Here is a 22838-nt window from a genome sequence, read left to right as displayed (position 1 = left end):
CACATCTGCCGCTCTACTCCGCTCATTATCTTGTAGACCTCTATCATATCACCCCTCAGCCACCTTTTCTCCAAGCTGAAGAGCCCTAACCTTCTTGGCCTTTCCTCTTAGGGGAGTCGTTCCATCCCTTTTATCATTTTCGTCGCCCTTCTTTGCACCTTAGTTGATATCTCAGCACCTACAACTACGTGCCTCCATTTATACCAACGAAAACATGGTATAAATCCCGTCATGTAGATTTAGGTGCACTGGGCCATAATGTATAACTAGATAGATGTGTATAACACATAGATTTCAGAATGCCCATGAAATGCCCATTTCTCTGCCCATAAGCAGGCCCCTTTTTGCCTGCACACATTAGAAGTTAGGCGCAGTGCATTACAGAATGCGTTTAGCGAATTATGCGCGTATATTCTAATTATTGCCAATTAGTGCTTATTATTGCTTGTTAAGAGCTGTTAACGTCAATTAGCTTGTTAAGCCAATTACGTTACGCGCATTGTTATAGAATACGCTTGGATTTCGGCGCGGATCTCTAGGCACGCTGTATAGAATCTGGGAGATATTGTTAGTGGTGGAGTAGTACTGAAAAACATTCTCTTTTATCAGTGCAAGACAAATTTAGAGTTTGAGATACTGCTTGTTGGAAAGGGCTTACTTTTGAAATGATGGAGCGGAGCATGGTGAGGAGAGAGCAAGACAGCTCTCCGTTAGGCTGAAGATCCTGGCACTGTGAGCGTGACATCAGTGAAAGGAGGAGAAAGGTTAGCTGAGCTTTTGGCATTTTTGTAATACGTGCTTTTGGTGAGTGACTTTGATTATAATTTGTTGAACCTGTGTAAGCAGGAAATGAGACAGAGGTTGTGGACTAGTACAGAGAACTGTATTCAGCGTGTGTGATTCAGTTTACGTTTGCCAAGCCTTGCAGGTTCTGAGTCACTCTTATTCCTTGCTTTTGTGTGTATCTAGGCCAGCAATGCTGAGACCTTAAGTAAGTTCCAAAGACCAGCTTCTTTGTCCTGCATACTCCCAATGGCAGTGCAGCATCACTTTAAATTCTGGAAGGCGTTAAGTGATTCGATCATGTAACCCCTCTTCTAAGTAAATTGCACTAGCGTCCTGTCATGGCAGGAATACAGAATTTTAATGCTTACAGGTTTTCTGCTTCATCTTTCAACTCTACTTACCCTTTATTGTCCAGCACCAGGGCTGGCCTTAGAAGGATGCAAATAGGGCAGTTACCCTGGGTCCCTATCCAGCTCATTTTCGAAAGTGATCGCCGGCCATCTTCCGACACAAATCGGGAGATGGCTGGCGATCTCCTGAACCCGGCCAAATCGGTATAATCGAAAGCCGATCTTGGCTAGGTTCAACTGCTTTCCGTTGTGGAGCCGGCGAAACATCAAGGGGGTGTGTCGGTAGGGTAGTGACGGTGGGGCGGGGGCGGGACGGGGGCGTGCTCACGAGATGGCCGGCTTCACCTGATAATGGAAAAAAAAGCCAGGCTTGACAAGCATTTCGCCGGCTTTACTTGGTCCCTTTTTTTTCACAACCAAGCTTCAAAAGGAGCCCCAACTGACCAAATGACCACCGGAGGGAATCAGGGATGACCTCCCCTTACTCCCCCAGTGGTCACCAACCCCCTCCCACCCAAAAAAAACCACCTTTTTTACCATCCTCTATGCCAGCCTCAAATGTCATACCCAGCTCCCTGATAGCAGTATGCAAGTCCCTGGAGCAGTTTTTAGTGGGTGCAGTGCACTTCAAGCAGGTGGACCCAGGCCCATCCCCCCCTACCTGTTACACTTGTGGTGGTAAATGGGAGCCCTACAAAACCCACTGTACCCACACATAGGTGCCCCCCTTCACCCCTTAGGGCTATGGTAATGGTGTAGAGTTATGGGGAGTGGGTTTTGGGGGGGATTTGGGGGGCTAAACAACCAAGGGAAGGGAGCTATGCACCTGGGAACAATTTGTGAAGTCCACTGCAGTGCCCCCTAGGGTGCCCGGTTGGTGTCCTGGCATGTGAGAAGGACCAGTGCACTATGAATGCTGGCTCCTCCCACGACCAAATGCCTTGGATTTGGTCGTTTTTGAGATGGGCGTCCTCGGTTTCCATTATAGCCAAAAACCAGGGACGACCATCTCTAAGGTCGACCTAAATGTTGAGATTTGGGCGACCCCAACCGTATTATCGAAACGAAAGATGGACGTCCATCTTGTTTCGATAATACGGGTTTCCCTGCCCCTTTGCCGGAACGTCCTTAGAGATGGTCGTCCCGGTTCATTTATGCCCCTCCACACGTGCTATATAGAATCCAGCAGTAAAACCAGATTTCAAAGCACTTTAGTACAGGGTCCCCTTAATGATTTTCTGTTTTAATGATATTCAGTTATAATAGGTTCTCTGCCAAATGCATTAAATAAGAAAATGAAAAAATTGCCTTTGATCATTAACAGCCAAACTAAATGATATAATCTTTATGGTTTTAAATTAAAATGTTTACTTCTAAATTTTTTTTCTCGGTTGTAAATACTATGGGCCCCTACTGTCACTGAAAGTGCTCCTAGACTTCTTCTTTTATATTGTCCTACTACTACTACTACTATTTAACATTTCTAAAGCGCTACTAGGGTTATGCAGCGCTGTACAATTCAACATGGAAGGACAGTCCCTGCTCAAAGAGCTTACAATCTAAAGGACAAATGTACAGTTAGTCAAGTAGGAGTCATCAAATTGGGGCAGTCTAGATTTCCTGAAAGGTATAGAGGTTAGTTGCCGAAAGCAACATTGAAAAGGTGGGCTTTGAGCAAGGATTTGAAGATGGGTAGGGAGGGGGCTTGGCGTAGGGGCTCAGGAAGTTTATTCCAAGCATAGGGTGAGGCGAGGCAGAATGGGCGGAGCCTGGAGTTGGCGGTGGTGGAGAAGGGTACTGAGAGGAGGGATTTGTCCTGTGAGTGGAGGTTTCGGGTCCTGACTAGGGTAACCAGGTATCTCTAACTCCTATACTTGCTTGGGCTTTATTTGGCTAGGCCTTTGGGCTGAATGGCCTTCCCTTTTAAATGCAGATCATTCAGCTGGGGAGGCATGGAGCCAGAGACATAGATTTGCATTGAGCACAGGGTTTTATACCCCTGTTACCCTTTAATTGAAACAAAATCAGGTCCCCAATTTTGTCTTCTGCTTTGAGAATGTGTGTGTGTGTGTGTGTATTTTGTCTTCTGCTTTGAGAATGTGTGTGTGTGTGTGTGTGTGTGTGTGTGTGTGTGTGTGTGTGTGTGTGTGTGTGTGTGTGTGTGTGCAAAACATATCTTGCATGGTTCAGTATTTAGTACATGACTCCTTCCCACCAAACCCCCTTCTAATTGTGGAAATTTAGATGTTTGCTTTCTGAAAGGTATCCTTTGTTTTTGGAAATCCATTACCTGTGTAAATCCAGTCGACTGCTTTTTAGAGAAAGTGAAATTACTTACTTGTAATTGGAGTTCTATAATAACAGCAATTCACCTCCTTTTGTAGACTTTGTCTTTGAGCTTTGTAAAAGAGAAAAGAAGGGTTCTGAGAAGCAGTTGGCAGCATGGGCGTAGTGTCAGTGGTGCATTCAACTTATACCTGTGGCTGGCAGTGTGGTTACCTGGCTGCTTGGTAGCTGATTCAAAATTATCACATTTCCAAAACTGTCAGCTTGCAAGATGTCATTGATTACCTCCATCAAATGACATAGCCCATCTGTGTGAACCAGTGGCGTAGCCACAGGTGGGCCTGGGTGGGCCGGGGCCCATCCACTTAGGGCTCAGGCCCACCCAACAGCAGCACATATTTAGTGCTAGCTAGTGGGGATCCCAAGTTTCGCCAGCTGAAGACCTCCCCCTGATGGTGTTGAAAACACTGCTCTCCACTTCAGCAGTCTAAGCTTCCTAAGCTGCTGATACTGGCCTCATCACATTGGGGGGGGGGGGGGGGGGGAGGAGAACACTTGGTGCCCACCCACTTCTTGACTAGGCCCACCCAAAATCTGCTCTCTGGCTACGCCCCTGGTGTGAACCCCAATTTCACTTTATGTAGTGTACCATATCAAGAAGCTATACAGTCAAGTCCATAAAGGTGCAACATGATTTGCACTAAGATGGGTTATTTTACCACTAACTCATGCTATTTTAGGAAAGGTCCCATTTTACGCAATGAGACCTATAACTGGGGTTAACAGTAAAATAACTTCTTAACGGTAGCCCACATTGATAACTATGCCCCCAGTGCTATACCGTAAATACTTATGTATCTTACGCAGTGCATATTTTACAGGTCGGCATACACATAGGCGGAGTCTGGGCAGAGCACAGGCTGGACTCATCCTTACACGTATAATTTATAGAATGCTATAAGTTTCAGAAATATTTCTGGCATTTAGGTGCACACACACCAGCTCTATGGCTGGCTTAATTGCTCACATCTAAGCTTATATGTGTGGACGTATTTATTTATGCATGTATATTCTGCCTATAATTAAGTGGATTACAATACCACATACATAATTAATGTTAAACAAAACATACACGATTCCAATCAAATGACAAAAACATACATAAAACATCTATGAAAATAAAAACAAATGTCTTTCATGATAAACAAAGCTAAAGTGTCATGGATTTGATATACCACCTTTCTGTGGTTCAACCAAAGTGGTTAATATTTTTTTATTATATCATTTTATATATTATTTATTACACACATATTCCATTTTGGTTTTGCCGGTATTCTGTAGAGGAAGGTAAGTGCCTGCTTTCCTGTACAGAACAGGCAGAATTACCTTCTAAATAGTTGTTTTCCTATCTAGATGTGCTCTGCTAAATTACCCTCACAATAACTTTGCCCAAGGTCACTGGAGCTTCAGTGGGAAGAGTAGGTCACTCAAGCCAGTAGGCTGCTCTCTGACCTGAAAGAACCAGATTTTGTGGCTTTATTTTCAAAATTATTCCTACTGTTTCCTAACTCCTTCCCCATATTCATTCTTCACCACAGCTCAGACTCCCTCCCTGACATCATGGGGTAGCCTTAAAAATATACATTGAACTACGTCAAGTCATAATGTTTGTGTTCACCCAGCAGGATGAAGTATTACAGGCGTCAGGTGGGGAGGCAAAGTGTGATTGTATATAGTTCTTTAAAGAGGTGCCTACGTTCAGGTGCATCGAGAGTGCCTATGTGGAGTTTATAGATATATGCATGTATATGTTAGGTATGAGTACCTACTCTACCCATAGGGCATGTGCCAATGCTTATACCTAGATTGTTAAAGAGTTTGCATAAACTATAGTATTCTATAATTTATGCATATATAACTATTGCCCTACCCACACCCCACCCAGACTCCGACCATATTTGAAGTTGGGTGTACATATGGTCGTACACCCAACTTCAAACAATGTGCCATTGCATTTAGGTGCCAGGATAAAAAATAGCAGGCTGTTTTACCTTCGGAGCCCAACTTGATGTGCCACTGTGATTCCATCATAGATAGCTGTTGGACATGACCCCAGATATTGATGATGCCCAGTTGGCACAGTATTGGAATGCATAATTACAGACATCGCTTACAGGAGAACAGTTGCAGTCCTTCATTCTTAACAGCAAAGCAAGCTCAGACAAGGTGAGCACATAGGGCTGGACTCATCTCAATGGGGTGCTGCCCTAAGTGCCAGAGTCCCAAAGCAGCTCTGGGACACATGTTTTGGTCCTGTCCTGCCATCCAGTTCTGGCAAACCATCCTTAAAAAGTTTGTTACAGCATGGTCTACATCAGTGGTATGCAAGGGCGTATCTGCGTGGGGCCACGGGGGTCTGGGCCCCCATAGATTTGGCCCTGGACCCCCCTGCCGATGACCCTCTCCACCCCCCTCCCACCACCAACCCGCCGTCGCCTATCTTTGATGGCGGGGGACCCCAACCCCCGCCAGCCGAGGTCCTCTCTTCTGTTGCAGCAAAGCTTCCTGTTCTGAGTCTGACGTCCTGCAAGTCAGACTCAGAATTTGAAAATGAAGGAAGCTTTGCTGCAACGGAAGAGAGGACCTTGGCTGGCGGGAGTTGGGGTCCCCCGCCAGCAAAGGTAGGCGATGGCGGCGGGGGAGGATTGGCGGCGGGAGGGGGTGGAGAGGGTCGGCGGCGAGGGGGGGGGTCCGGCAATGGCGGGAGGTGGCTAAAATGTGCTCTGGCTCTGGCCCCACCCTCCTGCCGAAGTCCAGATACGCCTCTGGGCATGCACCTCCTTTGTTGCTCTTTGGCGCCTACACTCTAGACCCATCTACAAATAGGGGATGCAACCACGTTCTCCGTCGACTAGTCCTCTTTGCCATCAAAGCAATTCTTCAGAACTGTTGTTTGCCCAGGAGCCCGTTCTTTCAGCAATGGAGAGTTCTGATGATACGATACGCCTTCGGATACCGGATCTCACTACTGGCCAAGGCCCGCTTTTTCAGGCCACCTGGTCTCCAGTTTGGGACACTCTAACTCCTAGGGCTAGGAGTCTTCTACTAAACAATTAACTTCCCTGTTTGCAGTTTACTCAATGCCTGATGTAGAAGGGAGGGGAAGGGGGAGGGGAGTAAGGATTGTTGATGGGGGGAAGGGTTGGAAGGGACTTTTTTTTTCTTTGTAGCGGGAGGGCTACTGACAATGGAGGAGAGTGGGAGTATTATTAATTTGTATACCAACAGGGAAGTCATATTCTCTTGTTTGATCGTGTGAAGTTACTATTGCTGTACTGACCGTTGTTCTTACATGTTGACTTTTAGTGTTAATAAAGCGATTTAAACATAAAATTGAAAAAGAAATAGTGAACCATTCACAAAGGTGCGCTAGCATTTTTAGCATGCGCTAAACGCTAGAGATGCCCATATATTCCTATGTGATTCAAGATACGCTCAGCTTCTATATATCAGTCAATTAAACCCTAGGGATCAATAGAACCAGGGAATCATAATAGGATCTGTCAGTTCAGCGTACCCGCCCTTATTTGGCTAAATCATTCAATGAGCCAAGCATACTTTTCAAGTGTGGTATCGCAGTCCTCATCAATCCTTATTATATTTACAATTACTTTGTTCATAAGTGCTTCTTTTCAAATTATTTTCTTTATTTTCTTTTTTTAAGCTAAAACCATTTTATAGCAATATAACATCAGCCATTATGTATATAGTTACTTCAGATTCTTTCTTCTATATCTATATAAAGATTTAGAGATAGTACTTAACTTTTGTAAAGCTCTCAAGTATTGGAGACAAGATGTTACCACGTTACCACGCTGTTTCAAGGTAGTCTCCGCAAGTGTATCTGACGGATGGACATCTTGTCTCCTGGTAAGCTTGAACCAACTAATATGGATTCTACATCAGAAGCCAGCTTTCTACAAAGGAAAATTATTTCTTGCATTAGCTGTACTGCTGACTGCATCAGGGACATACGTCTAAGTGCACTGGCCATCCACCTTTCCTCCTGGGAGCATGCGGAGGAGTGAACTTCTCAGGAACAGTGTCTTCAGTAACAACTGTGAACAATGGTGAGGAGCTTGCTACAGTCAGGCTTGTGACTGATAAGTTATTCTAGCTGGATGTTCACAAGCCCTCTTTGTCATGACCGTGGGTTATCTGCTGGACAGAGGTACACGGTTGGTGATTGGTCCGTATGCCACCTGACCAAGAACAGGGCCAAAGATGGGGGATGAGAGAGAACTCAGAAGTTTAGAGGAGAAGATCAGAAGAAGAAGAAGAGAAGAAGATTTGCCTGGTGTATACACCTCTCTGAGAGGAGATAGAGGGACTGACTTTTGGTCTGACCACCAGTGGAACTGTGATTCCTTGTGCTGAGAGCTGACAAGGTCAAGTTCAGCTGCAACTCTGTGGTTTTCCCCAAAGAGTGTGTAATCAGTGTACAGAGCAAAAACCTTGGATGTTATTCCTGGACTTGGGATAGACTCGCATGTAGGAATCCGATGCATCACTGGAAGTCCAAAAGCTATGGACCCAGAGTGAGAGAAGCAGAAATATTCCTTCCTATAGTTCAGGGGTTAGCTAGGTCACTGATTGGTTAAAACAGGACCTGTGGTTAGCCTTATATTGCTGCTAAGAGTGTTATCTTCTCAGGATATATTATAGGTGTAATTTCTCATAAGCTTCTTAGGATATTAGTGGTGTAATATACATAGCGTTTAGCACATGCTCATCAAAACCCAAGCAAGCCTACCCAAATGACCCAAACTAATCCTATGAACCCATCTACCCATCACATATCCACTTATATTTTCTCTATCAATACTCTGTAATCCATATTATTATGTAAGCCGCATTGAGCCTGCTTTGAGTGGGAAAGCGCGGGGTACAAATGTAATAATAAATAATAAATAAATATATCTATTGGTAATCAGGATTTTTGTAGTACACATCTATTTTTGTAACTTGCTTTGCATTTTGCCATATTGTTATTTTTATATCTATAATAAACAATATATTTCCATTTTTGGCTTTATTCCTTTCATTGGTGCAGCCTGTCAGCTGAGCCTAAGGGCCAATTAGGTACTGCCATACCCCTCTGCATACAAGTCTAGAATCATTGCTATTTTGTGATTATCTGATATAGAAGTACCTACACCTCCCATGGCCTTGCCCCCTTTTTGGATCTATGCAGAAAAATTTACACTCGCATCTTTAAAGAGTCCCAACTAGGAAGATGCACGCGTAAATTCAAATTGTTGCCAATTAGCTCCAATAATTGATAGCGCCCAGTTATTGGTGCTAGTTGGCTCATTATTCAATTAAATTGCACATGCACCCAAATTTTGAGTTCCATATACAGAATTTGGGGGTTAGTGTGCAAATGTAAAGGAGGCATTGACAAGGGAAGAGCATGGGCGGGACCTGGGCAGGAATCAAAATTTAAGCACGTAACTTATTTTTATTTATTTATTTATTTATTGAAATTTGCTATAGTGCCATTAACTAACTTGCAGATCACAGCAGTGGCATTCCTAGTCTGTTTGCCACTTGGGGCGGGTCGCCACTTTGTGACCCCCCCCCCCCCCCCCCCCCCCCCCCCCCCCCCGGTGCATCACCTTACCCCAAAACGCATCACACACACCCCCGGTGAGTCACCCCCTGAAGCGCATCACCAGACCTTTCCTCCCAGCAAGGGGATGCACGGAGCAGCTCTGCCAGTCCCCTACCCCGGAACAGGAAGTAACGTTAGGAATAATTGTGACTTTGTCATGAAGCCGGGTAAGAGTATTGATTATGTTGAAACATGTAAGAGAGATGGCAACATTAGTTTATTGTCTTTTGATAAGATATGTAATTAGTAGAAAAGCTTTTAGTAATTTATGGAATCTCAGATAATCTTCTAAGTACCTTAATTCCTTGGGTAGAGAATTCTAAAGTTTGATATGTGAAGCCTGCGACAAGGATTGATCTGTAAGAAAGACCTTTGCAGTTTGGATAATGGAGCATGAGATATTCTCTAGATGTTTTTACTGTATTACGTGAGGGTAAATCAGTTAGTTGTTGCATGTAGGAGGGTGATAAACCATATATGATTTCATAAACAGTCGCACATATTGCGTTTATGGGAAGCCAGTGAAGTTTTAACAAGAGAGGGGAAGCCTTCTCAGAGCGAGGAGCACTGCACACAAGGCGGGAAGCGGTATTTTATGCTGGTTATACATGACTTTGTACTTTGTTTTGTTACATTGCACACCCAGTTGGGAAAATTAGCGATTAATAAGACTTTTATTAACATTAACATTGTATTTGATTGAAGAAATGGAGCTTGCACGCCTTACTGCATAATCACTCAGCAAAATAGTGCAGATCTCCACTATTTCTCGCTTAGAATATGCAAAGTGAGTTGTGTTTTTAATATCTGTTTGTTTTATTTCTCTTTTTCCCCCATGTAGAAACCTGTGCAGTGAACAATGGAGGCTGTGACAGCAAGTGTCACGATGCTGCCACAGGAGTACATTGCAGCTGCCCAATGGGATTCATGCTTCAGCCTGACAGAAAAACCTGCAAAGGTAAATGGTAGGGATGGGCTGTGGTTTCCATTAACATGGGAAATGTCAATCACATATCCTGTGGTTACAATCAAAGCGGTTTACGTATTATATACAGGTACTGGGAAATGGAGGGTTAAGTGACTTGTCCTGAGTGGGAATCAAACTCGGTTCCCCTGATTCCCAGGCCACTGCATTAACCATCAGGTTACATCAGAAACAGAACGAAGCCTTGCGCGGGACGCAAGAGGACCTCGGCTGGCGGGGATTGGGGTCCCTCGCCAGCAAAGGTAGGTGACGACGACGGCAGCGGCGGGGGAGGGTTGGCGGCAGGAGGGGGGGTCAAGAGGATCGTCAGCAGGGGGGTGAAGGTGGTGGTGGCGGCAGCGGCGGCCGGCAATGGCGAGGGGGGGGTTGGCGGCGCTGCCGCCACCACCACCAACTTTCACCCTCTCGACCCCCCTCCTGCCACCAACCCTCCGCTGCCGTCGTCGTCACCTACCTTTGCTGGCGAGGGACCCCAATCCCCGCCAGCCGAGGTCCTCTTGCGTCCCGCGCAAGGCTTCGTTCTGTTTCTGATGTCCTGCAAGGCTTCATTCTGTTTCTGTGAGTCTGACGTCCTGCACGTACAACATGCAGGACGTCAGAAACAGAACGAAGCCTTCTGCAGGAAGCAAGAGGACTTTGGCTGGTGGGGGTTGGAGTCCCCCGCCAGCAAAGGTACCCACAGCGGGGGAGGGTTGGCGGCGGGAGGGGGGTCGAGAGGGTCGTCGGCAGGGGAGTCCAGGACCAAATCTACGGGGGCCCAGGCCCCCATGGCCCCACGTAGCTACGCCCCTGGGTTACGTAGGCGCTATATGTCGTTAAAACCTGAAAATGAGCAGGAAAAAACCCACTGAAATGTGTGTTTTTTTTGTTTGCCAGTAATAGTGTGCTCTTTTTCTGAAACAGTTTACACGCTTTTCCTGATAGTGCACATTGCACATGCATGAACCATTAAGCATGAGTGAACACTGCGCATGCACATGCTATCTGGAAGGAGTTCATGCTGCTTCAGAAAAAGTGTGCCCTTTTTTCAATAGCACCACAAGACTGCTGCTGGGGGTTTAGTGCCACAATTCTGAGCCCAGAGCCAGATGAAGAGGGAGCGGAAGGGGGTCTGTTCCTGCCCCATTCCACTAGGAGGCCTAACTTTGGTTGTTTAGCTATGTGGGTGCTGACACTGAATATTGGCTGGTACTCGCATAGCTTCTGGCTACTGGCCTAGTGTGCTGAACCCCTTTCCCTCCTTCCCACTTCCTATCCCCCACCCACCCTCGTTACTCCCTCCTCCCCCGAACATCATGAAATCCCTCCTTCCAATCTCCCTTCCCTCTCACCAGTGGCATAGCCACAGGTGGGCCTGGGTGGGCCAGGGCCCACCCACTTAGGGCTCAGGCCCACCCAACAGTAGCACACGTTTAGTGGTAGCTGTGGGATCCCAAGCGCGGCCAGCTGAAGACTTCCTCCAGATGGTAACGAAAACGCTACTCTCCGTGATACCAGCACCTGCGTATGTTTTTTTAAAAATTACATTTGTACCCCACGCTTTCCCACTCATAGCAGGTTCAATGCGGCTTACATATTATATACAGGTGCTTATTTGTACCTGTGGCAATGGAGGGTTAAGTGACTTGCCCAGAGTCACAAGGAGCTGCCTGTGCCTGAAGTGGGAATCAAACTCAGTTCCTCAGTTCCCCAGGACCAAAGTCCACCACCCTAACCACTAGGCCACTCCTCCACATGTTCACTTTTCAGCACATGCCTGCTGCAGACTGCCAAGGTGGAAAGAAGCGTTTTCCCACCAGCTGAGATATTTTTTTGGTGGTGGTTGGGGGGGGGGGGGGGAGAACAATTGGTGCCCACCCACTTCTTCCCTAGGCCCACCCAAAATCTGTTGTCTGGCTACGCCCCTGCCTCTCACCCCCTAATATCTTCAAAACCTCCCTTCTAATCTCCCCTTCATCCTTCCAACCCCTTCCCAGAATCCCTTTGGGTCTACCTGCCTGATCTCTGGTGTTCTAGCAGAGGAAGGGTCAGGAAGGGGGCAAAACTGGCACTGGATATATTGCCACTATGCAGTTACTCAGGGCCCAAGGCAGGAGGGACCCATCTCCAATGGTTATTTCGTCCTCAATATCTTTGTAGTGACCATTGCGCATAGTTCTGGTGGAAAGCCAGAGTTCAGAATATCACAGACGGGCCAACGTTCAGCAGGCCAGGGAATGGAGGGGTTAAGCGGATACCTTTATCCAATTAAATTTACCTGAGTGTTCAGCAGCGCTTAAAGATATCTGCTTAAATCTAGGACAGCCTCCTGGCATGGCCAGAATATTCTGTTAAAATTTAGTTGGGCAACATTGAATATCGTTGTTGTCCAGCTAAAGTCAAACTGCACCCTTCCTCCCCCCCTCCCCAGTGCCCAGGGCCGTGCCAAGGGTCTGTGGCGCCCCCCTGCAGGAGATCAGTTGGCGCCGCCGCCCCCCCCCGCCACAGACGAACAGTTGGCACCCCCCCTCCCCTCCGTGAATATGATCGCTGCCCTCCCGCTCCCGTGTCCCAACTGCCTGCCCTCTTCTCCCCCCCCCCAAGATCCCTTTTAATTTTACCAGCAAAGGCGCGCCACAGCGTCAGTGAAGGAGGCGGTGCTCCCGATTTCTCTACTAGTCTTCCCCCTTCGCTCAATGTCCCATCTTCTTCTGACGTCATTTCCTTGACGTCAGAAGAAGGTGGAACTCTGAGCGAAGGGGGAAGACTAGTAGAGACGTCGGGAGCGCCGCCTCCTTCACTGACGCTGTGGCGCACCTTCGCTGCCGGACAGAGGTAAATTTAAAAGGGATCTTGGGGGGGAGAAGAGGGCGGGCAGTTGGGACGCGGGAGGGCGAGGTAAGCATGGCGCGGCGGGGCGCCCCCCAGAGGTCGGCGCCCTCCTGCCGTGCTTACCTCGCTTACCGTGTTGGCACGGCCCTGCCAGTGCCTCCTGTAATGTCACTTAGGTGGCAGTTAAATTCCATCCCAGGGGCGTAGCCAGCCTCCCGTGGGGGAGGGGTCCAGAGCCCGGGGGGAGGGGGCACATTTTAGCCCTCCCCCCCGCGCCCCCCCCCCCCCCCCCCGGCCAACATTGCTGCCCCCCTCCCGCCGCGAAACCGCCGCCGCTGCAGCCTACCTTTACTTTTGCTGGCGGGGGATCCCACTCCCCACCAGCCGACGTCTTCTTCTCAGTCGCTTCCGGCTCTTCAATTTGTTTGCTGACGTCCTGCACGTACAGACTGTCTGACGTCCTGCACGTACAATGTGCAGGACGTCAGCAAACAAATTGAAGAGCAGGAAGGACTGAGACGTCGGCTGGCGGGGAGTGGGATCCCCCGCCAGCAAAAGTAAAGGTAGGCGGCGGCGGGGGCGGGTTCGCCGGGAGGGGGGTCCGGGGACGAATCTGCGGAGGCCCCGGCCCCCTCAGGCCCCACGTAGCTACGCCACTGTTCCATCCAGCCAACAAGCTGGCCAGATAAAAATAGTTGGGGAGGAGATTAGTTTTCAAAAGCAAATAACGTCTGAAGTTACCTAGGCAAACCTTTGAAATGTCAGCCTCAAAATACCTATATGTATCTTTATAAGTTGAGGATTTTCTTTGCCTTCAGCATATATATATTTTTTGCATGTTTCCAGTCATATTGATCTCCATTGATAGGATCTTTATTCATCTGTTTGGATAACAGGGCCTGGCACTCTTTCCTTTCCTCCACAGATATTGATGAGTGTCGACTGAACAATGGTGGATGTGATCACATTTGCAGGAACACAGTGGGAAGCTTTGAGTGCAGCTGCAGGAAAGGATACAAACTACTGATCAATGAGAGAACCTGTCAAGGTGCGTTCCGTCACGGTTAAGGAATGATATGCAAGCAGAATTCCATAGCATTATGAGATCAGGCCAAGGAGTTTGTGCATAAATTTAAAAAAGGCCCTCCAGCAAAGGGCGTAGCCACGGGTGGACCCACTCTGAAGCGTAGCCAGGTTGAGGGCGCGGGAGAGCAGAGATCAGACTGCTGATGGCGTTGGCGCATATTTCAAATGCGACAGATTGTGTGTCCAAGCTAGGCACCAGCGCCTTCGGAAGTCTGCTTGGGGAAATGGCCGTTCCCCTGGCGACTCACCTAGTTATGCCTCTGGTCCCACTCCACTTCTGCCTCAGGCATACCCAGCAGCCCATCACACTATCCCCAAGCCCCACCAGATTAAGAAATCCTGATCCCACCCTGAGTTAGCTAAAGCAGGCACTTCTCAGCAGCACTTTGAGCGGCTGATGCTGGCACTGTGAGTACACTGGCCTGAACTGGAATGGAGGCACCAGTGGCGTAACTACATGGGGCCACGGGGGCCTGCCCCCCAAAAAAAATTTCCTGTGGGCCCCTGGTTTTGATGGCAGGTGTCCCCAACCCCTGCCAGCTGAAGCCTTGTCCAGCTCCAGTCTCCGGCGCTGGCGCATTGCCTGCCCTGCTCTCTCTTCCCCCTCACGTCCTGCACGCTCCTTTTAGTGAAATCGAGCATGTAGGACGTGAGGAGGAAGGGAGAGCAGGGCAGGCAACGCAGCGGAGCTGGAGACCGGCACTGGAGAAGGCTTCAACTGGTGGGGGTTAGGGACCCCTGCCAGCCAAGTTACTTTGCGACAGGGTGGCGGGGGGAGCGGCAAGGCGGCGGCGGGGTGACAGACTAAAATGTGTCCCCCACCTCAGGCTCTGACACCCTCCCACCGCAAGGTCTGGTTATGCCCCTGGGAGGCACTAGCCTTTCTGGAGCTGGACTCATTGGCACAGGTGTTTCTGGGCCCAGAACTGGGGATCCGTGATGCAAAGATTGTCTTTGGAGCTGGAACCATTAGTACAAGAGTTACTGAAGCTGGAACTGGCATGTGCTAGAATGGATCATTCCTGAATTTAGGTCCAGCTACAGTTTGTCCATCGAGCTTCTCAGATATAGAGGTCACAGCTATGGCAGCCACAGAGACTTTTAGTTTATATAGAACTGGGCTATCACCTTCCAGAAGAGGGGTAGCCTATTGGTGGTGCAACTAATAAAACTCCCCTCACACCCCTCCCCTTTCCTCTTACCTAGAACCCACTCTATCTTCCCCTCCCTCGCTCCCCACCCCCAATAACGCATCCACTGGTTCCACTCTTGGTGCGCATTTTATATATGCGTATCACCCTCATTCTATAACTTGGTGGCCTGCTAGTAAATGTAGGTTACAGAACGCTACCACTTACGCGCATCAGAGGCGCCAGTCTTTGGCATTTACGCATGGAAGTACTAGGTATGCATCAATGTCATTTAAGACTAGATTCTGTATATCATGCCTAAAAATTTAGCACCAAAATGAAATTCGCCTAAGCGCATTCTATAAAGTACACTTTAATTTAGGCATACTTTATAGAATAAGCCTAAATTTCCATGCAGTTTGTAGAGTATGCTGAGTTCCTTTCTGCGCGACTAAATTTAGTCACGGGCAGTTACACCAAGTAAAACCTGGTGTAAAATGCCGATGCCTAAATGAGTGTATTCTATAACAGCGCACATAGATTTTAAAAATGCCCATGTCCCACCCATTCCGCACCCAAGATATTCGACTCGGTTTTGATTGGGGTGAGCAGTTTCTTTTGATATCATTGGATGTGGCCGCTGTGTTTGATACAATCGATCATACTTTGTTGTTACGCCGATTGCGTTCATTTGGAATCACAGGAAAGGTGCTGGCTTGGTTTCAATCTTTTTTATGTGAGTGTACTTTCCAGGTGGATCAGCGTTCTTCACAATCGTGCTGGATGCACATTGATGCTGGTGTTCCACAGGGTTCGTGTTTGTCATCATTGTTGTTCAACTTGTTTATGTCACCAATTTGAAAGGTTTTGGCTGGATTAGGCGTTGGCTATCGGTTGTATTCTGATGATATACAGTTTTATTTTCCTGTTGCTGTAGCAGTGGGTGAGGGGGTTTGTTTGGTAGAGTCTTACTTTCAGTCTGTGCAAACTTGGCTGCGGGCAAATAGTTTAACGTTGAATGTAGCCAAAACTCATATTTCGTGGTTAGCAAGGTTGGGAGAGGCTTATCCTTTCTCTGGCTTTAATCTCTGCTTCTATTCGTAGTTTGGGAGTGATTTTGGATACTACATTGTCATTTAAACTATTTGTTGCTTCACTTGTTAAGTTACGGTTAGTTATTAGATTAAGAGACTTTCTGTCTGATCAAAATTTTCGTTTAATGCTGTAGAGTTATATGCTGCCGCATTTTGATTATTGCAATACCTTGTTATGTGGCATTGCAATAATCAAAATGCGGCATTGCAAGTGGCACAAAATTGTGCAGTAAGGCTAATTAAATGGGCTAGTAAATTGGAGCATATCACTCCACATTTACAGAAACTACATTGGTTGCCTATAGTTTGGCAGGTTGAGTTTAAGCTATTGGTGTTGGTTTTTAGAGCTTTACATGATGATGTTCCATTGGCCTGGACTCAGAGGTTGCGTGAGTATTGTCCTGTTTGGTCTCAAAATCAAGTATTGTTGCAAGTTTCTTCCCTTGGTGATGTTTGTTTGCAAACGATTCGTTCTCGTTTTTCTCTGTTGTTGGCCTCACATTGTGGAATGCTGTTCCGCTGTCTTTACGTCAAATTTCGTCCTTGACTTTGTTTAGGAAACAGTTGAAGACTTTGTTGTTTGGTAAGGCTTTTTCTGGGTAGAAGAGAGTTTAGATTGTTTTGCACTAGCTAAATGTAGTTACAGCAATGATTACATTTTTCAGTTATACGACTAGTTTGCATTTTAATTTTTATCTTTTTATTTTTTAGAATTTTATATTGTTGTAATGTCTATTTGTTTTAACAATGTTTGTGATCATGATTATGTTTATTTTGTTGTAACCCGTTACGATGTACAGGCTGTAAATTTTGTTAAATAAATAAATACAATCTCAAGCAGGCCTCTGGCTGACAGGCCCAAACATAGTCTGTGGCTGGTGGAGCTGCCACGCCCCAAACACATCCTGTAAGTTCTTGGTTCTTCTCCAAGTCCCAGGTCTGGCTCCAGCCAGACTTCAAAACACAACTTGTAAGTCTCAGTCAAATAGCGAAAGTGGCTTACCTCAGCCAGGTCACAATCACTACACATCAGCAAGGGAACCCTTACACTAGAGGGCGGCTTCTCTCCTCTCAGGACCTCTGTATCAGGGTCTCCCTGACCTATTCAACGTCAGGGCTTTTAGCTCCATCCTGATATGAGCCATGCCTCTTTGACTCAGCAACTGCCTCAGTCTCAGCCTCAGCCTCCGTCTCGGCAGACTAGTGCCCCCTGCTGCAAGGAGGCTGAACTGCATCATCCATGAGGGAGTGCTCTTCATTATACTATCCACTCCTTCACACCTGGGTAACAGCTTACTGTAAATGATGTCACAGTGACATAGACTTTTGTCTGGGGAGCAATGTTGGAGGCCTATCACATGTTCCACCCAAAGCCGCAAACAGTCATCGAACTCAAGGAATAGCTGCAGATGATCTGGGACAGCCTGTCACAGGGACCAATCGACAAGTTTGTTAAGAACTTCCCAAAGTGACTGAAGGCCCGTGTTAAAGCTGGGGGTGGACACTTTGAGCATTCACAGTGACTGCGAAATTCAGGCACGTTGTTAATAGTATTGTTTGAATGATGTTATTTTACTATCTTTTAGCTCAAACATTTTTAACATGCAAAAACCACTAGGTAGTAACGCTAAAATGTCAGTAACATCAACAGCTTAATATAATTAAATGTTGTTTAATAGTAATACGTAAGTGTGATGACTAAATAAGTACGTAAGTTTCTCGTTGAAATTCAAAGCCGTTGCTGAGAAAATGGCAAAAAAAAAACCTCTAGGAGGTTACTTTGTTTTGCCTCACCCTGAACATATTGATGGTTCTTTGAGTTTGTGTGGCTGTCAGGACCTATCGTTTGTTTCAACTGCAGCCACTTTCTGATGTACCACAGAAGCTGCCACTGTAGGAGACCACTTAGTCTTTCCTTAAGGATAAACTGACTCAGCACTGTAGGACCACTCCCCTGTCCACAGAACCTCACTGGTCTCCAAAGATCTTTTGAACACACCCTTCAGTGCACTTGTCAGAACCTCTCTGAGCTCTCTTATAGTACAATTGGCAATTCTGGAAGGGAGCATTCATAAAGAACTTGGAAAACGGAAAGTGGACAAAGCTGAATGGCCAAATGAGATATATCATGGGATTGTGGGTGTGGTTTTGGTTTAATAATTAATAAAATTAATTAAAAAATAAAACATAAATATTCTCCTCTGTGAACAGTGTGGTATCAACTGGATTTACGCCTGCTATTGGTATGGTGTAAGTGGGTGTATTTAATTGTAGACGGGTAGATGCCGATTTACACCGGTATTATTTCCATAGCGGAATATCAATGCCAAAATTCAGTTATAGAATTCACGCTCAGTGCGTTGCATCTAGGTGTCTAACTTTGGTGCCCAGTTATAGAATTGCCCCCATACTGGCATACTGGTCCAGGGTTCAGCTCATCAGTTCTTCTTCCTCTTGATGCTGAACACTTTAATAATGCAGCACGGGTGTAACTTCAACATCAACATAACATCGTCATAGATTCAGTATGAGAATTCTTGGTTGCGGACCGTGACCACACATTGCTTTAGCACTGTCAACTGTCAAAATGGTGGGAAAGCTTTCCTTTGAGTTCCCAAGGACCAGTCCAGGTCTTCAGGGGTGGGACCATGCACCAGCCTATCAATTGTCTGCTCTTGCATTTTATCTGAGACATCCCTTGAACCAACCAAACAGCAACTTAAGGCTGGTAAAGGCATATTTTGACAGAACTCTGGCTAAAGTTTTTTTTTCTAAGCACGTAATATACATCACCAGACATGATAGAGGTATATAAAATAATGAGTGGAGTGGAACAGGTAGATGTGAAGCGTCTGTTCACGCTTTCCAAAAATACTAGGACTAGGGGGTATGCGATTAAACTACAGTGTAGTAAATTTAAAACAAATCGGAGAAAACTTTTCTTCACCCAATGTGTAATTAAACTCTGGAATTCATTGCCAGAAAATGTGGTGAAGGCGGTTAGCTTAGCAGAGTTTAAAAAGGGGTTGGACGGTTTCCTAAAAGACAAGTCCATAAACCGCTACTAAACAGACTTGGAAAAATCCAAAATCCCAGGAATAACGTGTACAGAATGTTTGTTCGTTTGGGAAGCTTGCCAGGTGCCCTTGGCCTGGATTGGCCGCTGTCGTGGACAAGATGCTGGGCTCGATGGACCCTTGGTCTTTTCCCAGTATGGCATTACTTATGTACTTATGTTTTAAATAATTTGTTACATTTATTTAAAACAAAGGAAGAAATATCTCCACGACTGGAACAAGCCAAAGGGCAAAAAAAAGAAGTACAGTCAAACAACGCAAGTTGGAACCAGATGATTCTTTATTAAGATCAACAACTGTACATACATTTATTTAAACAATGTACACAAATTTCTTAAAGTAACCCAATAAATACAAGTATTAAAAACTGTCCTCACCCAGACCACTATCCCCCCCCCCCCCCCCCCAATATTCAAAGCTATTTAACCAGCCAGATATGGCTGCTAACTGGTTAAATAGCATATCAGCACCTAACCATAGATATTCAGCTAGAGATAACTGGTTATCTCCTGCTGAATACCCACAGTTAGCAGCTTGCCGCTAACCAGCTATATCGTGCGACATAGAGATGAAACCCCCTTCCTAAGGGGTCCTTATACTAAGCCGTGGCAAAAGGGGGCCTGTGTTGGCGTCAGCACATGTTTTTGACGCTCACTGAGGCCCCCTTTTACTGCAGCGGGTAATCAATAGAAATCAAACAAAATAAAACATGGAAAAGAAAATAAGATGATACCTTTTTTATTGGACATAACTTAATACATTTCTTGATTAGCTTTCGAAGGTTGCCCTTCTTCGTCAGATCGGAAATAAGAAAATGTGCTAGCTGACAGTGTATATAAGTGAAAACATTCAAGCATTACTATGACAGTCTAACAGGGTGGGGGTGGGTAGGTGAGAGGAGGGTGATAAACATAGTAATACAACTTTATGGTTTATAATGGGCTAGAAAACCCAGATCTTTGTTAAGTCCTGTCTGTTGGGTGCAGCGGGTAAAAGGCTCAGTTTTGGGGGTTTTTTTAAAAGAAATGGCCGTGCGGCAAGTGAAGCACTTGCCGCGTGGCCATTGGAGCACTCAGGGCCACCGAGAGACTGGGCCGGGCCCAGGGCAAGGCCGCCCCCAGGGCCCCACCCCTGCCGCCCTCGCCGCCCCACCCACCCCCCCACCGAGGTTGTTATCAAATGTTCTACTTTTAATGTGAAGAGCAAATCCAAGAAGACAGGAGGAGCCTCCACGGAAAGTCAAAGCAAAACAGCAAAAGTAGAGGCTGACAAATGCACAAACCAATAGGGAGATAATCTCAAAAAACAGTTTATTCAGAATATTCATATCAATATCAAGGACCCGACACGGTCCGTGTTTCGGCGCCAAAGCGCCTGCCTCAGGGGTCACAATCAACTTGCTCTGAGAAGAAGCTGATAGGCTTGAATTCCTTTATGTATGCAAGTTAATCCACAGAGAGAACAAAAGAACAGCCAACCGATCAGCAAACACCATGTGACATATGAATATTCTGAATAAACTGGTTTTTGAGATTATCTCCCTATTGGTTTGCGAATTTGTCAGCCTCTACTTTTGCTGTTTTGCTTCTACTTTTAATGTGAGCCACGTTGAGCCCGAACTTGTCATAAATAAATATTCAGCGCTCAGCAGTTAAAATAGGCCACATAATTAGCAGGCCTATCTTTAACCGCTACAAAGTTAACTGGTTAGCGCTGAATATCGGCTTAACCGGTTAACATTTTAGCAATTAAAACCCCTCAGATAGTCAGTGCCGGTTGCTGAAATATCCAGGTTTAACACCGGCAGCGGACAAGAAAAGCACTGCCTGTTGCCAGCTGAATATCAGGCCCTGTGTTTACAGAATGGTGCCTAAGCGCAGTTACACACATAACTTGATTAGTGCCAATTAGCATCAATTAATGCCACTTAAGAGCTCTTATTTGTACATAATGCCAGTTGGCGCCTAATTTAACAATTAAGTTAGGTGGACAACTGGCATTATTCTATAACCTGTGCGCCCAAATTTGTACACTAGTTGGAAATTTGGTCGCCCAGCTTTATAGAAAGAGAGGGTAAATGTGCACTTCCATGCGTAAATGCTAATGTGAGGAATAAAGGCGCCCAGTTATAGAATTTTGAGAAGATGCTCAAGGCACGCAAGCACATTTTCAAAGGGACACTCCCTGTGGCATTTCTCTTTGAAAATATAGGCTGGCTGGCACTATGAGTACAAATACCCACAGACTTTTTCCCCTGGGGGTGGGCAGTTACTTCGGTAACAACTCTCGAAAATGCTTACATCCAGGCCTGTGATCTTACCACAATTGGTCTAGTTCTCAGTAGACGGTCGTATCTCAGGCAATGATAGTATTGGCTTCACTTCAGAACCCAGCTGAGAATTTGCAGTGTGTAAAGTTTATTGTACAAATAATGGGCAGTTCACTCAGATCAAATGGCGCCTTAAGGAGGCTGGATGAGGGAATCGCTCATTTTCAGGTTCCCCCCCACCCCCCCCCCCCCCCCCCACCCCCGATCATCTGTAGTGAGGATGTGGTGTATCAGAAAAGACTGCGAGGTCAAGAACAGTACAGCAAAACAAAAAACCCCAAAATGGGCCTGATAGAGTTATTTGAAATGTTGAAATGTTTGAGTACTCACTGACAGGGAGTGTTTTACTAAGGGAACTAAATGAGTAGGCACTTTCACATTAAAACAAAACAGCATCTCATAATATGGCCTTGGCCGGGAGCTTCTAGCATTTAAAAAAATTACACTTTTTTTCTTTGGATGCCAGTCCTTCTTAAGACCTGCCCACCCTCGTGGCAGCTTTCCCGTGTAGCCTTTTTTTTTCAGTCTTTTTGTCTCGTCTTCTGTTTCTCTTCCAGATATTGATGAGTGCTCATTTGACCGGACCTGTGATCATACATGCGTCAACTCTCCAGGGAGCTTTCAGTGCCTTTGTCATAAGGGCTATATACTGTACGGCCTAACTCACTGTGGAGGTAAGGGGGCAAAAAGCTACTCTGTCTCTTTTCTCCTCCTCTCCTTATCTTCCACCAGCTTTATCTACATTTTCCATTGCATCTTTCCTTCTTCTAGTTCTCCACTGATTGTTGAGCAATGTCCGATTCCAGTCTCATTGGCGTAACAGTAAGGTTTATGAATCCAAATCCCACAGCGCCGCCATTTTCTCTAGTTAACTACCCGCTTAGAGATTATTCCACACACAGTGGTAAAAGAAAATCCTATAGAGGATTGGCATGTTAAGTCCAATGCCTTAAATGCTGCTAGAGGGTAACTAAGAATGGGAAGGTTGTCTAATCCTGGTAATTTTGACTACAGCTAAGGGAAGGTGAGTGGTAGTAGGCTTCCTGTATCTTTATTGGATTTTCCAGCAATGATCAATCTCAAAACCACAAATTACTCTGGCATACAATACGGGCCAAATGATATAACCTAAAGCCTGGGAAACTGACTCCCCCATAAACTTTGAAGGTTATGATTTGGCTAACACTATCCTGAAGTTATTCCCTTTCCACAAAAAAAATTGAGAAGTAT

At 46.1% G+C, this 22838-nt stretch overlaps 1 protein-coding gene across 5 annotated transcripts in view; it reads left to right on the top strand.

Moving 5' to 3' along the window:
* SCUBE3 (signal peptide, CUB domain and EGF like domain containing 3) overlaps positions 1–22838 on the top strand; it is a 297033-nt gene that overhangs the window by 215111 nt on the left and 59084 nt on the right. For all 5 annotated transcript variants that reach the window (XM_030221603.1, XM_030221600.1, XM_030221602.1 and 2 more), the window contains 3 exons: positions 9938–10054; positions 13818–13940; positions 22166–22282. In XM_030221603.1, coding sequence (XP_030077463.1) covers positions 9938–10054; positions 13818–13940; positions 22166–22282 — 357 coding nt within the window. The remainder of the gene's footprint in view (positions 1–9937; positions 10055–13817; positions 13941–22165; positions 22283–22838) is intronic.

This window comes from Microcaecilia unicolor, chromosome 12 (genome assembly GCF_901765095.1).
Source record: "Microcaecilia unicolor chromosome 12, aMicUni1.1, whole genome shotgun sequence".
Lineage (NCBI taxonomy): Eukaryota > Metazoa > Chordata > Amphibia > Gymnophiona > Siphonopidae > Microcaecilia > Microcaecilia unicolor.
The sequence above is the reverse complement of the archived record's forward strand: the minus strand, read 5'-3'. Positions and strand labels throughout refer to the sequence as shown.